Source organism: Meleagris gallopavo, chromosome 1 (genome assembly GCF_905368555.1).
Source record: "Meleagris gallopavo chromosome 1, MGAL_WU_HG_1.1, whole genome shotgun sequence".
Lineage (NCBI taxonomy): Eukaryota > Metazoa > Chordata > Aves > Galliformes > Phasianidae > Meleagris > Meleagris gallopavo.
In genome coordinates, this window is record NC_139404.1 from 2134583 (window position 1) to 2151401 (window position 16819).

Below are 16819 nucleotides of genomic sequence, written 5' to 3' on the forward strand. Positions count from 1 at the left end.
AATACAATTGTGTTCCTCAACGCAACAGGAAAAGCTGACACTTCACAGGGACAGATAAGGGACTAAAAGCGAGATGGTCGTGCCTGCTGCTTCCTCCTTCAGCTCAATTACCTGCACGCAAAGTAGCTGGAAGACAACACTGCAGAGATGAGCAACGGGTCCACATTTCCATTTACACAGACACAGATTATGAGTGTTACTGTGGGTTCAGAGGACCTCAGAAACACTCTAACACTCCTTTTTAAAACTGAACGGCCAACTGGTGTGACAAAGCAAACTCTTAACACTGAGCTGGGACATATATACTGGTTTTTATGTAGTTAATTTCCCTGCAGCAACAGCACTATTATTTACAACCGGAGCCCAGCTTACAAGAAAATGCCATTTCTCAATTTCTCTGCTGCTATAATACATCACAGCTTTGTCAGAGATTTGGCCCCAAATATTCTCACTGAAAACAAGATCAGTTCTGCTCCTTCCAAGTCCGGTGATGTAAGTACTGAGTCCCAAAATCTACATCAGAGCAATGTAAATTAGTCCCTTGCAGTAGAGAGCTACTTAGCTTGAGTAAATATAAGAAATTATCCCTTCATTAATAAAATCATTTATATTTATAAAATACTTATCTCTACATTTCAAAGTGTTCTGCAAATTAAACACGTTTGCTGATCTAAACAACATTCCCTTTCACCATCTTTGCTGTTAAAGAGTAAAATACCATAATGCATGAAGAGCGACAGAAACACAGGGGTTGGGAAAAACCTCTGGAGATCATAAAATCATAAAATGGCCTGGGTTGAAAAGGACCACAATGATCATCCAGTTCCAACCCCCTGCTATGTGCAGGGTTGCCAACCACCAGACCAGGCTGCCCAGAGCCACATCCAGCCTGGCCTTGAATGCTTCCAGGGATGAGGCATCCACAACCTCTTTGGGCAACCTGTTTCAGTGTGTCACCACCCTCTGTGTGAAAAACTCCTAACATTCAATTTAAACCTCCCCTGTCTTAGTTTAAAACCATTACCCCTTGTCCTATCACTATCCACCCTCATAAACAGCCATTCCCCCTCCTGTTTATATGCTCCCTTCCAACACTGGAAGGTCAGAATGAGGACCCCCAAGTCCTTCTGTGCAGGGCTGCTCTCAAGAACTTCTTCCCCCAGTTTGTGTAAGTACCTGGGATTGCCCTGGCCCAAGAGCACTTGGCCTTGCTGAACCTCATTGAGTTCACATGAGCCTACTTATCCAATTTATCCAGGTCGCTCTGGATGGCTTTCCTTCCTTCCAATGTATTGACTGCACCGCTCAGCTTGGTGCTGTCTGCATCCACTTGGTGTCATTGAGATCATCAAGTCCAACTCCCCTGCCACTCTGCTTTTGTTTATCTACAGCAGAAGAACACAAAGTTCTCCTGCTTTTCATAATCGTTTCCTTTCATGGGTATTTTGCAGAGCAACCACAGAAATAAACAGCCTTCTAAATAAAGAGGGGAATGCAAGCATAAAACCCAGAGGACCAGCAGGAGAAACTTCACATAAGTTTTGGAAATAAAAGGCATCAAGAAAAGAAAACTGTTGCATTTCAAACCAACAGCAGACCATTAAGGTTTTTGATACCTTTCTGAAGCTGAGTGAAGTCGTAAGAAAGACAAATTCAACTCACTCAGGTCTGACGTTGTTTGCCAGTGGTATTTTATGAACACACAAAACAGCAAGTAATGTCACCTGTTGCTTAAAAGGCTCACATTCACCCAAGCTGTCTTACAAAAACAACACACAGAGAAAACTGATTGAAATTCCTTCACGTGCCATTTGCTTTTTGTACTTGGCTAAGTGTAAGAAATATGAATATTAACACAACAATTCTTCCTTTCTTTGCAATCAGTTCTACCTTCAGGTTTTCATGGTCTGGCTCAACATTACCCAGCAAGCACTGCAAAGAACCTCCACATCCACACTAAGTTCTAATTGCATTTTGGAGGTTCAGTTATCAGGCTGTTCTACTGAATAATTCTAATTTAATAAAGTCAATATCCTCAATGTTGCATCTAAATGCTGGACATCAGCTGACTAAGGTATCAGTGCGTGTAAGCCAAAGATTATTAGACAAATATGATTTCTTACTCAGTAAGAACTTAAGACTCATTCTCATTTTGTATTAAAAAAGAAACAAGAAGTTCAAATGTATTGAAGTAGAAATCTGGAAATCCCTTATAATTCTTCTTAAATTTCTGTTGGAAATTATAGAAAATATGCCAAAAAAAAAAAAGAAAAAGAAAAAGAAGGTTATTAGAGGAAATGCTGCAGCAATTAATTTATACTATTCATTCTTCCACTGCTCACAAATTACTGTATTTTCTGTTAGTGAAAATTACCCAGCTAGGACCTACCACACTGCCTCTCCCATTTACTCAAAGTGGAGGCTGACAAAGAAATAATAAGCACAACGTACTTGAAATTCACACTACCTACCTTTGGCCAAATACAAGGCACAAGTGTACAGTAAAAAAAAAAAAAAAAAAGAAAACAGGATCCAGGTAAGACACCTGATTTTTGTGATGTTTTTTTCACAACTACCCATATTATATAATATACAAGCATTCCACGTGAACTCAATCGATTGCATCCATGAGAGTACGTAGGGCTGGATATAAAATTTTCATAGACACACTAGCTATTCACCACTTGTTATACATGAACTAAAAAGTTGTCAAAGTACACTACACTATTACCATCAAATCATCATTACACAATGCCAACGTATAAACTTATCTCCAAAACAGGCATTACATACAGATGTAACTTCAATTTAAATATTTTTTTAACAGCTGTTTTTCATATAAAACTAACAAGCAAGACAGTTGTAAGCCTGTGTTAGCATCACCTTTCATTCATTTTTCAGCACTATGCTTTGTTACCTATTAGCACACACTTCCAAGACCACAGTCATGAACCTGGGAAGGCCAAGCAGAGCAGTGAAGCAGCTGCTTTGTTTGGTTGCCATCTACCTCGAGTTTGCAAGATCTGAAAGACCAGCTTAAAGAAATAATGAAAAAGACTAGAATTCAGCCCTAAACACTATGATTCATACAGTACTTCAATGTTAGATCACTACACGTGCTGGATACTGAATCATTACTAACATATACTTCTCCAAAGTAGAATAACTACAGTTTCTAGCAAAGTAGTTTCTTGCAAAGTAGGAAATGAAGCTTGTAAGTTCATTACAAAGCACGATATTACTGTAGTAGGACTGCCTGCTGCCTACACCCACTTTGGAAAGTGTATATAAAACCAGTATTTCAAAGCTTAAGTGTGGGAAATCAGCTGCCAACTCACTGAGCAGAAGCTACCCGAAAAAGACTTACAAGCATTTAGAAAAGGCACCAAGGGAAATAGCAAAATCCAGGTCTTGCTTTGCTCCAAGATAATCACAGAATCAGATTCCAGGAGAGGAAAGCATAGGAACAAGGGCAGACAAAAATCAATAGTCAGAACATGACTAGACAACTCCGCTCTTGTCACTCCTGTGAGGCAGTGAGACAAGCTGAGGTGGCACTTTTTCCACTCACACATCCTAAAATAGGATGGAGTCATAGAACAACAGAACCATTAAGGCTGGAAAAGACCACTAAGATCATTTAGTCCAACCACCAACCTATCCCTACCATGTCCACTAAACAATGACCCCCCAGTGCCAAACCTCCATGTTCTTGAACACCTTCAGGGACTTCACTGCCTCCCTGAGCAGCCTGTTCCAGTGCCTCAGCACTCTTTCTGAGCAGAATTTTTTCCTAATATCCAACCTGAACACATATTGGACTTCCTAGGCAAGCCTTATTTCCAACCAGACTTATTTTATACTCAGTGCTGCTGTGTGTTGGCAGATGAGGGTAAACTACAGATCCTACAGCAGTAGGGAGACGGTGACTTGAATCTCCCAATATGGCACAAGGCTGGTGCTCACTGCAGGCATTGCTCCTCCAACCTCTTGATGCTGAAAAGCAGTGGAAAGTGGAGCAGAATTACAGAACGTCTTGGGTTGGAAAACACTTCAAAAATTTCCTACTTCCAACTTCCTGCCATGGGTATGGACAATTAGAGCAGGATCAGAATGCCCAAACTGAGCAGTACCACCCAAACTGGCCCTGAACACCTCCAGGGATGGGGCACCCATAGCTTCCGTGGACAGCTGTGCAGTGGCCTCACCACCTTCCTTGTAAAGAATTTCTTCCAGATCCCTAAACTATATCCACCTCTTTTCTGTGTGAACCCATTACCCCTTGTGCTGTCACTACGTTCCCTAACAGATGTACTGTTCCCAATTTCCTGCAGGCTGCTTTTAGGTGCTGGAAGGACACTATCAGCTCTCTCCGGGGCTTTCTCTTCCCCAAGCTGAACAGCTCCATCTCTCTCAGCATTTATTCACAGGAGAAGTGCTCCATCCTCTGAGTACCTTCATGGTTTTCCTCTATATCCCCTCCTCACCCTGGGGAGGGCCCTGAGCTGAACGCAGCACAGCAGATGAGGGCTCATGAGGGCACAGCAGAGGAGGCCCCACTCCAGCCCTGAGTCCTCCTCACAGCTGTCCGGGCCCTTCAACGACCCCAAGCTCTGCAGGCTCCCACAGCACCACAAGGCCCACATACAGCCCAAGGTCAGTCCTGAGGGCGGGCCGGGAGGCTGCGGAGCGGAGCCGCGCCGCCCATACCTGATCACAGAGATGAGCAGCCCCGAGGGGTCCTTGCTCCTGCTCATGCTGCTCCGGTAGCGTCCCATCGCCTCGCCCGCCGCCATCTTGCGCCCCCTTCAAACACAGAGCAACCGCCCCTGCTGGCCCCGCGGCCAGTCAGAAGAAAGGGAAGCGGGCTTCCACCCAATAGGAGGCTGGGAAAGGCGGGGCGGGAGCTATCAGGCTTCTATGCATCGTGCGGGGGCGCCGCGGTGCCTTCTGGGAGCTGTAGTTTCTGTGGCGATGCTTCAGCCTCAGGCTGACTCAGGGTTGTGGCACTTCCCAGTTCCTCCTCGCTGTTCTCATGCGCAGTTTGATTTATCTTTCTAAAACCCCGCTGAATAAGAGTCACCTCTTTTTAACAGCAGTTTTCACTGCGGAATGCATTTTTTGTTCTGGATGTTAAAGTGTAAAGGGCCACGTCTGCCCACTCCCCTGACAGGAGCCCAAAATGGAGGCACTGGGTGGGCTCAGCCAAGTGGGGCAGCTGTGGTTGCATGTAGGATTCTAAACACACAAAACATATCAGTCACTATGAGTACAGTGTTATACAATCCAGAGTGAGCAACAAAAACGTTAAACTAGTGGGATATTTGGCCTTTTTGTGTGTGAAGGGTTTGATGCAGGTGGCTGCAATGTTCAGCAAGCTCTCGAGGTGTTGGTCATAGATTTCTGATGAAATTTTATTCTTCTAAGCAGTTGTTCATAAATGTACATCCTGATGTACATCAAAAAGGGAGGATGTGATTAAGGTATGACTGAAGAGAGGGATGTTTTCCTCTGGTAAGAGAAGACTGATAGAAGTGTGGTACAGAGACATGATCAGATTTTTGAGCTGAATATCTGACTGCAACTCTATACAGCATGGTGAGGCCTTGGACTGACAGACTGCAATTACATCTGTAAGAAGTTACCAGAGCATCAGTGCCTCTATATTTGAATTTCATGCCCACTCATTTGCGCAGCTAGGAGTTGGAACTAAAAGTTCTTTGTTCCTTTCCATGATAAGCCAGAGTCAGCTGGGAGCTTTCTGCATCTTTTATGCTTACAGAAGGCCAAACTCCTTGTCAAGTCTGCTTGTTTTACTATCCATAAGCTCCATGTCTTGCCACAGTACCATCTCCCTTAAAAAAAAAAGAAAAAGAAAAAGGAAAGTGTATGCTGCTGTATTCAGAGGTTAGAAAATAAAAGATCATTTTTCTGGAAAGCATCAAAAAAGTTATCTTACAACTGTTACCTGCCTTTCCCTATTTGCAAATGAAGAGTAAATATATCTCCCCTAAATGCTCTTAGATCTCATGTTGAAAGCACCATTCAGGACTCAGGTTTGTTGTTACAAGAATAGAAATTCTCTACCAAGTGAAGTAATAGATATCCATATACTAATAGCCAGTAGGAATTCTCTAAAAAAAGTTCACTCCATCATGTCAAAGATGCTATTCCTGGCTGCTATTCTGGAGCTGTTTCTTCAGCACAAAGCCACACATTAATTATTTTTAATTGTAGGAAAACTGCTGAAATTTCCATGTAGGTTAACAGTACCCATTTATACATGCTGTATTTGAAATATAAGGTAATTGAAAACATAGTATTTCCACGTCTTGTTTACAAGGTGAAAATTTCCACAGTAGCTATTGTGGAAGCATCTTTGTATTATCAATGGCTATATCTACTTTCATTAGAAAAATGGCAGAATATGTTAAAGTCTAGGCACTTTGATTCTGAAATAAAAGACATTCCTGAATAACTGCTGTGTTTTCACAGCAGAAAAAAAAATTATTCCAAAGCAAAATGATTTTTATCTTGAGATAGGTTGTGCACATGAAGTGTATTCCTTTATAGCGGTTCTGCTCCATTTCCTCTGTGCAGACAGGCTCTCAGTGCTACAATTTGCTATCTAGCTTCGCCAAAAAAAGCTTATCTTTGTCAATTTTCTGGGCAGGTTTGCTAATGCTTTTGCTTGAGGATGGTGATTTGAATGGCAGGAGTTTTATGCACTGGCTGGAGGGAGTTTTTTCCTCGAACTTGCCAATATTGTTTTTTTCTTAATTGGCAATTCACATTGACTGCTCTGTACCGGCACGTCCTGGAGATTGCAGTGGGGATGAAATCAATGTGTCCTACCTTTTAATTCCTGACAGCTACAATAATCACCTCATTTAGGAGGAACTTCATCAGAACAAACAATGGCAAATCTCCCCCAGAAATGTAACCTCAGTGACTTTGAGTCCTGAGCCCTAATTGCTAAACCACAGCCTTGTTCCTTTTACAATCCATTCACTCCCGAATGAAGCAGAGACATAGATGTGAATTTGTTTTCTTTAAATGAAAGAAGAAAAAAAATCAACACAGTAGAGACTGGTGCAGCACATGAACACCAAGGTCTTTCTTCATTAATAATATATGACACAGTGAGGATAAAGGGCTAAAAGAACAGCACTTTCTCTTGTGAGAAAGATTTCAGACTGAAAAATAAATGGATTGGAGGTAGGGAAACAGAAATGTACAGTTCTTTTCACTTTTTTTTTGTATATCTGGTAAAATGCATGCTTTCTTCAGTACTCAAATAAAATATAGTCCAAAGTGGCCAAACCATTTTCATGATGATGAACTAATCAGTATCATAATGTGTCTGTAGATTTCAGAGGGGCTTAGTAGAGTATTGCTCCAAACTAGAAAGAACAGGGAAGCACAGATGGCTTCACTCCTCCCTGTCCTCCCATTGTAAGGAAAGGAAGCAAAAAATTGCAGAGATAAACATATACTGTGCTGCTTCTCATCCGCTGCACCAGTCACCTATGGGACTACTGCAGAGACAGAGAGCTATGCCAAAAGGAAATCTAAATAGGCACAGACAGGCCAATTCTTTTGCAAATGTGTATCTTTAAAATCTTCTCTGGCAAAAAAATCACTTTTACCCACATGACATGTGTGACATTAGGGGATTTCTTTACCCCTTTCTCAAGATAATTTTACCTGGAATCCCTTTCCTCAGTTTATCCATTGGTGTTTTCTAGGTGTTACTAGTGAATTTTTAAGTCCAATTTACCAATGCTAAGCATCATTGTGCACGTGAGCCCCTCATCTACAGGTTTAACATTTTAAAAATATCACATTTTACATCATTATTTCATTTCAGACATTAGCAGAAATGTCAGAGAGAGGGGTTCAGCTCACACCAATATCTTACAGATGTAATTGCCTTGTCTGTAATGTGTTTATATTAGTTATAATGAAATTACCTTTGACTTGCATCAGTGTAAATGGGAGCAGAGTGAAGGCCAGAGTTTTCATCTAAGACTGTAGGAGCAATTTTACTTGTATAAAGCAAGCGTAATTCAGTTGGCATATATCAGTTGGTTTAATAAAATATATTACCTCTTCTTGCAGAGTTTGTCACCTTGACATCAGCTGCATTACACTGAAATTGGTCCGTGGTCAAAGAATTAGGTTCCAGACACCTTAATTCTGTTTTCTTTTTGAAGCTTTAGCAGTCTTTATCAATTTGCCTGAATAAGAACTGGAAAAAGTGTTCAGAAACAACAGAATTTGATCTTACAATTAGTAACTTGTCTGAGCGACCTTGCTATTCCTGTTTACCATTATATAAATCAGAGCTAAAGGTGTTTGGGGTTAGGGTTCTGTTGTGCTTGGTGGTGGTGGTTTGGGATTTTTTTTTGGTAAGACAACAATCAGTATCTTTTCTTAGCACATAGCTGCCATCAATTCCTTCTGTTTCAGCTTGTGAATAAAAAGTAAGCAACCCATGGGGCAGGGGAAGAAATCGCTTGGCTTAATGCTGGAAATCAAGACAAGGATATGATTCAAATGCTTTCTTTTTGTTTTTTTGCCTCCTGACATTTCCCAAGTTGCACTGTGCACAGCTGCTGCAGGAAAAACAGTAACTAAGACTAGGCAAAGTGGAAAAGTACTGTTGCATTTTCAGTGTCAAAACCATAGAACCTATAGCAACACATTCCCTGGAGGAAATCAGACCAGAAGTGTGAGGTATTTCTCTTCATGTGCAGGTAATAGACTGTGAAAGAAGATGAGCTGTTCTCCATCTGTAAACTTAAAAAAAAAAAAAAAAAAAAAAAAAACCAACAGATTATTGGGGTTTATTTTTTATACCCTTTAATTACTTCCCTTTTATAAGGGAATGCTCTTTTTGCAATTGTTTAACTTGTAACAGTACTGAAAGACTGAACCCCTTTTTTCATGCAGTTTCAGACTTGGCCAGAATGATGTGTGGCCAGAATGAAGAAGGGACTGAAACTCTGCAATGGATCCCATGGAATAATATTTTGTTTTATTCATTTTATTAATTGATACCATTCCTTGAGAAGCAGCAAACTGCAAGGTGGAGGAGCAGCTTTCCTATCTAGTTCTATCTTAACATAGTTAAAGATTTGTGTGAAGCTTGATCCCCAATATCTGCATTCACCTTCATCATACAATTAAGACAAACCTCCAATTTGATGACCAGCATCCAGTGGTCCTCAGCCACCTTCCAAACTAAAAATCTTCAGCCTGCCCCTCTTCATCTTGTAAACAACTTCAAGCTGCAAGACGGCTCATTGAAATTCCAATCTTTAATAATTATCTTCATTGGGAACCATGGAAAATGTTAGGGGTGTATGAAATACAAAAAGAAACACATTCACATCCTCTCACTCACTCACATTCCTAATTAGGTTGTTTTGTTTCTTTTTTTTTTTTTTCCTTACTCTTAGAGCCTTACCATAAGCTGCTCATTTTGACCCAGATAAGTTCACCATATCTTTCTGACCCCCTTTACGACTGTTTACGAGGGTGGATAGTGATAGGACAAAGGGGAAATGGTTTTAAACTAAGACAGGGGACGTTTATGTTAGATATTAGGAGGAAGTTTTTCACACAGAGGGTGGTGACACACTGGAACAGGTTGCCCAAGGAGGTTATGGATGCCCCATCCCTGGAGGCATTCAAGGCCAGGCTGGATGTGGTTCTGGGCAGACTGGTCTGGTGGTTGGCAACCCTGCACATAATAGGGGGTTGAAACTGGATGATGATTGTGGTCCTTTTCATTGTGGCCATTCTATGATTCTATGATTCTATGATTCTATGACTCTATGACCCTCGCTCTCCTCATAATGATTTGTGGATCTGTTGGGTGTCAGTACTTGCCCAAGCTGATACCTGATATGATTTGGATGCAAATATAGAGCCAGATAGAAAAAAAATTCCCAAATTCTTGTCTGCACTGATGCAGAACTGCAAGCCGGGCCATTCTATTCCAGAAAATTCATGTGGGAGAGAGAGGTAATAAATCCCTTAACCCCAGGAAAAAAAAAAAAATAGATCAGAGATCCACCTTATTAATCTGTAGACAGACAAGCATACAAACCCATTGGAGATAAGATTTCATAAATTCGACTACTCACAGAAGTATTTCATTCTACTGAATGCAGCTTTGGAAATTTTCTGCTTTGTGTACTAGAAGCTTCAGGCAAGAGAAACAACGAAAAAATTGAACTGAAGTAAAACTCCCTGTATCAACAGCACACTCTTATATTTTCAAGATAAACAGAAGTGCAACCAATCCATCCAAAATGAGACATCAGACAACAAATTTCAACTCTTCCCTAGCAGAAAATGGGGTATAACTTTCAGTAGCCGAACAGTCCTTTTGGCCTTAAATTTAATTTACTATGAAGTTATATAAGAGAAAGATAACATGACAGTTGTTGTATTTCTATAGCACTTTTGACAAAGTAAATGTATCACTAGAAAACATCATAATCCTCATTCTACAGAAGAAACTCTGACCCAGTGGTACTAAAATCTAACAAACAAGAAGCCCCATTTACCTTACAATCTTAAAGTTTTGCTGCCAAGAAAAACTGGAATGATCCAGACTTAGTATACAGCTCAATACAGTTGGAGGACTGCTATGCTGAAGGACGTTTCATGGAGTCAGTATCCCTGAAAGGGCTTTCCACAGTGCTGTGCATGGTCAAAATCTGAGTGTTTGACTGGCACCTTCTTATCCTGAGACAAAATATCAGCAAAGCATTTGCTTTTGGGATTCTTCTTACATGGAAAAAACCTGCCAGCTTTTTGCAGTGTAATACCACAATGCCAAAGTGGAAGCATGTTCCAAATGTGCTGCAGTGGTTTTTAGTCATGTACACTCTATGCTGCCTTCAATGGAGCCAACCAGCTCCATTTGGTATTGCCACTCTGATCCGTTGTGCCCCTGCTTCAGGTCTTGGACAGCATGATTCAGTCAGGCTCAGCACCACAGCTTTGGTGATTAAGTCTGATTTTCCCCTTGTCCAAGAAAGTTACCACCTATCCCCTCTGAACTATTCCAACTTGGTGGGCAAGATAAGCCCAGCAGAAGTGGTCACCAAGCTAAATCTCAGGCTGGACAAAGATGAAATCTTTGGATATAGCTATCAAACCACTTTGAGATTTCAGATTGTTTCAGATTGGAAACTGTTCAATAGTAACTAGTCCCTAAAATAGCAATAGTGATAACTTCAGAATATTACTGTGAGGTGTTGGTGGATAGTCAAAGACTGAGGATACTCACAGCTATAGCCACTGTAGCTTTAAAAGCACTGTGATAAAAAGCCAACAGAAGAACCAAATCTACAGGAACAGATTTAAATCAGCTTCACTGTACAGCAGTATTATGCAGGCACTGAATAAGGTTGAAGATATACTTTTTGCCTCTGTTGTCAACAAGAACAAAATCACCAATAGAGATATTTGCAGATGAACTCCATAGCACCACCATCACTAATGCAGGCTTTGAAACATACAGGTTAGGATGGAAGATCCTAGCATTTTGTTTTTCAGCATTTTGTGCAGTTGATCACCAGATGTCTGTAGAGTAGAGCCAGTCCATAACCTTACAAAAGCATGGTCCAGGTGGCATTCGAGAAAATGAGAATGATGGGTTCCTTGCAGATTTTCTTGATGATGTTGCAGGAATTTATGCTATCACTGCATCATAGAAGATCCTAGAGATGGTGGTGTAACTAAGTACTTTACAAATGATGCAGCAATGGTTTTGCAATTCCCATTTAAAGACTGGTAAGGCAGAATTAGATGCTCAGCTGGAAAATGAAGTGTAATATATTGTAGAACTATAAAATGAAATGTAATATAATACAATTGACAAAAATACTTTATCGTCCCTACTTTGAAGGTGGCACTGGTGGGAACAGTGATATTTTGTTTTGTTTTCTTTTGATTTTTCTTTCCTTTTTGGGATAGGGAAGATTTACCAGCAGTATGATAAATTTTTGTTCAAATTTTGCAGATTTGGAGAAGAAAAAACTTTCAAGTCGTAGTCGGCTCCAGCAATTGCTTCAGCAACTCGATGCAATTGCTTACCGCCTCCCATTGGTGTTTGACTTGTCTCCCAGTGTTGCCTGTCTCCCTCAACCAACTCCTCATGGTTTCATTGTTTTTCAACCTACTTCACATTGTATGAAATATCCTTTCGGCCAGTTCAGGTCAGCCGTCCTGGTTCTGTCCCCTCCCAGCATCTTGAGCTCAGCTTGTCCCCCTCGCTGGGAGGACAGAAGGAGAAAAGGAATGTCCTTGGATCTGTGCAGAACTGCTCAGCAACAATTAAAATACTGGTGTTTGATCAATGCTTTTTTTCTCCTAAAGCTGAAATTTAGCATTGTACTGGACACTAGGAAGAAAAGTCAACTGTTCCAGCTGAAACCAGAACACTGACTTTTCAAAGGGGACAGAGTGGTTCAGCAATCACTTCTTACAACTCCATCAGCATGTGTGGGTGCGAGCAGCCTGATGGAGGCATCTGGGCAGGCAAGGCCACAGCTCAGCCCAGAGAGCTGCCCTGCCCTGCACGGACCACACACACTCGATGCGCTGCAGCACCTCGAAGCTTGCAGCATCCCCAGACCAGAACCAGCCCTCAGACCTGACAGAACTGCCCACATGCAGGAGGAAAACCCAAGCTCTTACACAGATAGAAGCAGCCCTGAGGCTGACACGTACCCAAGCCCAGAACCGGACTGCCCCTGCCAGTGCAGCTTGGGTTCTTGAGGAATTTGGACACTGTGCCCCACTGGGGATCTGGCCAAAACTGTGCCAGGTGAAGTGAGGTCTGGGAAGGAGACAACCCTGTTGTCAAGGTCCCTACCTCTGCCCACCTCAGCAGAAGCAGGGAAGGATGAAGCTGACAAATGCGTGTGGGGGAATCTCTGATCTTTATTGTGTTGCTGTAGCAATTTGACAAATTGATACAATGGAAAAGGTGTTATAACAAAGGTGTGATAACGAAAGGACTGGCACGATAGAGTGGTGCTATAAAGGAAGGGAAGAAGATTGCTTGCCTGTATCAGAAAATTGTAGGTTTGTAGGAAGAAGCTTCACCAAGGAGAAATCTCCAGAAAGAGAACTTTCCCCAGTGGCAGTCAGCCCTTAAATGGGGTCTAAGAGAGGTGCAGCCAGGCTCCACCCCTTCCAGCGCTGACCAAGTCCTTTTCCTATCTGGTCAATCAGTGATTTGGGCTGTGATTCAGCAGTTCCCATACAGTTGGACTCGGGATCAGAGAAAGTAGGTGGGACTGGTACATGGCTACTCCTGTGCAGGCTTGGGGGCTGGCTGCACAGACTTTGACTCTGATGTTGGATCTAGGAGTAGCTTTATGCCTCAGGTGGTCTCCGGTGTAGGGCCAGCTATGGGAATTTTAATCTCGACACCTTGCTGGGTAATGGCTTTCTGTCAGAGCCTGCGCTCCATGCACAGATTGTTCCCCTTTGTTCAGGCACTGGGGAAGCCCTCGAGGACCTCAGTGTTGCCAGTCTGGCTGATCTGCGGGTGCTGCTCTGATCACAAGGAGCTGATGTTCCTCTGCTCCCATGGCGTCTTCTTGGCCGGCTCTGGGAACTTGAGGCCCGACTTTGCAGCGGGGTGCGGCTTCGTGTCCGGCTTGTTCCCCGCTGCCTGGGATGCTTTCTGCATGCAGCCCCAGGGAACTCTCTGGAAGATTCTGATCTGCCCCGTCTGGTGGAGGTGCGGGAGCAACACTCAGCGCTTTGGACTGCTGTTTGTCTCCTCCGATGGCGTCCTTGGTGCTGCTCAGCCATATCCATTGGTAAACATGAGGGGATTGTCGTGTGTTCTGTCCCCGGCTCTCTACTCTGGCAGCTGAGCTCCGGCAGCTGGGACCTGTGTGATGGCCCGGACGCTGCCTGGCTGTCGGGGCCGGAGCAGCTGTCCTCAGGCTCCTGGGGTCTGTGGGATGGCTCCAGGCTCTCCTGTCTGGCAGTGCTGAGTGCCGCAAGCTCCGAGATGGCGCTGGAGGCTGTAAGGGGAAGCGGAAAGTCAGCAGGATGAAGCCCTGAGTTGGGACAGGCTGCCATCACTCGTGGAGCAGAGAGTCTCTGGCAAAGCTGCCCTGAGTACTTGCTGCCAGGCCTTGCCTGGCCCCAGCCCCATGCCACGCGCCTCATTGCCTCTTACCGGTACCCAGGCCAGCACATCTGTCACAGTCCCACGTGGCTGCTGTGTTGCTCAGATAGGAGCACTGTCGGTGGGTGCTCTCCGCTCCACAGGAGCTGCACAGGATCAGCTGCCAGGGCCTGGGGAAGCAAGGGGGTTGTGGCTGTGAGGACCAAGTGAGCCAAGCCAGGGAGGGCCCGGCACAGCACATCTCTGCTGCTCAGTCCTTGCTCCCCCAGCCTGTGCTGAGGCTGTGATCCTCCACGGAGCTCCAGAGAGCTGCAGCAGTAACTCACCCCCTTATATCTGCCTGCTCTCTGCCTTCAGGGTGACGGCACCTGATGGCATCACAGCGCCGGTGCCTCTGTAGAAGTGACGCATATGCATCACTGTCCTCTTGTTCTGGTGTTCTACAAGAGAAGGGAGGGAAAGTGATGAGGCCCCAGCATCAGATCCATGGTTATTCCATCTCATCCACCCCACCCCCATTTCCAGCTTCTCCATGAAGCTGAGGCACCTGTGCTCCTGTGATGGCCAAAGGCCAGGCCTGCCCAGACACTCCCTGGGCAGGCCCAGTGCTTGTGCCTTCTCATCTGCATGGTTTGGCAGAAGGACACCAACCTGTCTGGGATTTGGATCCCCATGGTGGACATTTCCACTAAGAACAGAAGACTGTCTCGACATCCGGGGCACCGGAAGCACGCATTGCCAGTTAAGGCCTGTTGCTGCAGGAGAAGAACAAGCAGGGTGAGTGAAGCGGTGCTTGATGCTGCTTAGCACCAAGCATGTCTGCAGGGTGAGGGGAGGACTCCTACCTGGATGCAGCCCCGGTGGAACCAGGTGTGTCTGCACGCTGGACACACCAGGGTGTGGTAGGACAAGCTGTCTCCCACAGGCCCAAGGCAGATGATGCAGGTGGTGCCTTTTGCTGGAGCTGTCACTGCTGTCTGTCGAGGGTGGTGCTCAAAGCAGAAGGACCTGGGGGAAGATGAAAGGGATGGGCATGCTGAGAAGTGATGGGTGGAGGGCAGAGGACCACGCAGGAGCTGTCGCTGCGGGATCCTCCCTGGCTTGGCTGCTGCTGACAACCCTTACCTGTGCTGTCCAAAGAACTGGGTGATGCATTGCCCGTCCTTGGCACACGGCAGATGGAAGCTACGTGCACATCCGCTCTCAGCACAGGCGATGGCAGCGCCCCTCTCTCCACAAACACAGCATTGCTGGAAAGAGCAGGACAGCCCCATCAGCAGCAGGCTCAGGGCCTCCACAGCCAGCCCCACACCTCTGGGCAGGGCACAGGATGTGGGAATTGCTTGGTCACACTCTACAAAACTGCCTGGCAGACAGGGCGCATCTCCAATCGCAGGACTTTGTTCTGGAGGCGGTTGGAAAGGCTGCAATTGCTTTCTTTGTGTCCAGGCTAAGCTGGTGTGAGCCTCTTGGGACACAAGTCTGCCTGCTCCGTTCAGGTCCTCACCTTCTGGTTTGCCTGTTTGACTTTGCGTGCGATGTCATCAAGGGGGATGCCTACAGTTCCATCTCTTGAGACTGTTTCTGCATAGAAGATGTTGGCAAAAATCTGTAGGAGGGAAAAGAGCAGGATCTCATGAGGACAGGAAGGGGAGCATTTCTGGCAGTAATCTGGAAGGAGCCCTTGAGGGAACTCACCAAGCAGAACTCATGGACACGAATCCAACCCTGGCCAAATGTGCGCCCAAAGATGTTTGGGTCATCATCTGCTCGGCCACAAAGCATGCATGCTGAAGAGAAGAGAGCAAATGTGAGCAGCCGTGAGCTCCTTTGAGCCAGGCATCCCTGTGGATTGTCCCCAGGGTCCTGCTCTGTGCTTGCCATGCTGGCTGAGGGGCAGGGCTGGTGGTGGTCATGGAAAAGTTCCCAATGAAGGCTCAGTAGTGTCAGCGGGCAGCACAGCCCAAGCTGGGACCCCTGCCAAGCAGTGGAGGGACTCTGCTGCATGGTGGTTGGAAGCCCCTGCCTGCTCCTTCCTTGCCCCTCATCTGCAGGCACATCCCCAGCACTCCTCTGCCTGTTGGCAGGATCTGTGCTCAGTGATGCTGTGGTCTTACCTGGCTCCTCCGAGCTTGAGGCCTTCCTCTTCCTACTGAACATCACTGTGCGTTGATAGTGAGCACTGCAAGAGTCCCTGCTCTCTCCGTGCCTCACCAGGCTGCACTGACACTCAGCCTGAGCCTGGCAGCCTTTGCTCTGCTCCAAGCTTCACACATCACAATGGCTGCTCTGTGACACCCACTGTGACATCATAGTCACTGCCTCATGGTTGCTGTGGGCATGGGCCCTTGGCTTCTGCGCAAGATGGTGGTAGCTCCACAGCTCCCAGGTCTCTCAGCCTTTCTCAAATGAGAGATGCTGCTGGCCCCTCATCATCTTTACAGCCTCTGCCAGACTTTTTCTAGAACATCCCTGTCTGTTTTGAACTGGGGAGGACGGAACTGAATACGACACATTCCAGACATGACCTCACCAGGCCAGAGAAGAGGGAGAGGATCACCTCCCTGATCCTGCTGGCCAACTCTTTTGATTGCACTCTTTATTTCCATTGGCCTTCTTGGCCACAAGTGCACACTGCTAGCTCAT

At 45.0% G+C, this 16819-nt stretch overlaps 2 protein-coding genes across 2 annotated transcripts in view; both read right to left on the minus strand.

The window, feature by feature from the left end:
• The window catches only part of EXOC4 (exocyst complex component 4), a 392686-nt gene extending 387833 nt beyond the window's left edge, over window positions 1-4853 (minus strand). Inside the window, exon 1 of the mRNA XM_010710270.4 lies at window positions 4711-4853. Within this exon, the coding sequence (XP_010708572.2) occupies window positions 4711-4796 (86 nt within the window). The 5' untranslated portion in view covers window positions 4797-4853. The remainder of the gene's footprint in view (window positions 1-4710) is intronic.
• An 8103-nt stretch (window positions 4854-12956) lies between these two features.
• LOC109366935 (E3 ubiquitin-protein ligase PHF7-like) lies at window positions 12957-16333 on the minus strand. Its single transcript, XM_019614383.2, has 9 exons — window positions 16291-16333; window positions 15872-15963; window positions 15681-15782; window positions 15299-15423; window positions 15019-15181; window positions 14825-14928; window positions 14500-14613; window positions 14225-14343; window positions 12957-14066 (listed from the first exon to the last, which is right to left on the minus strand). Exons 1-9 carry the CDS (start codon window positions 16331-16333, stop codon window positions 13438-13440), a joined length of 1491 nt encoding a protein of 496 aa, XP_019469928.2. The 3' UTR covers window positions 12957-13437.
• Window positions 16334-16819: the final 486 nt, after the last annotated feature.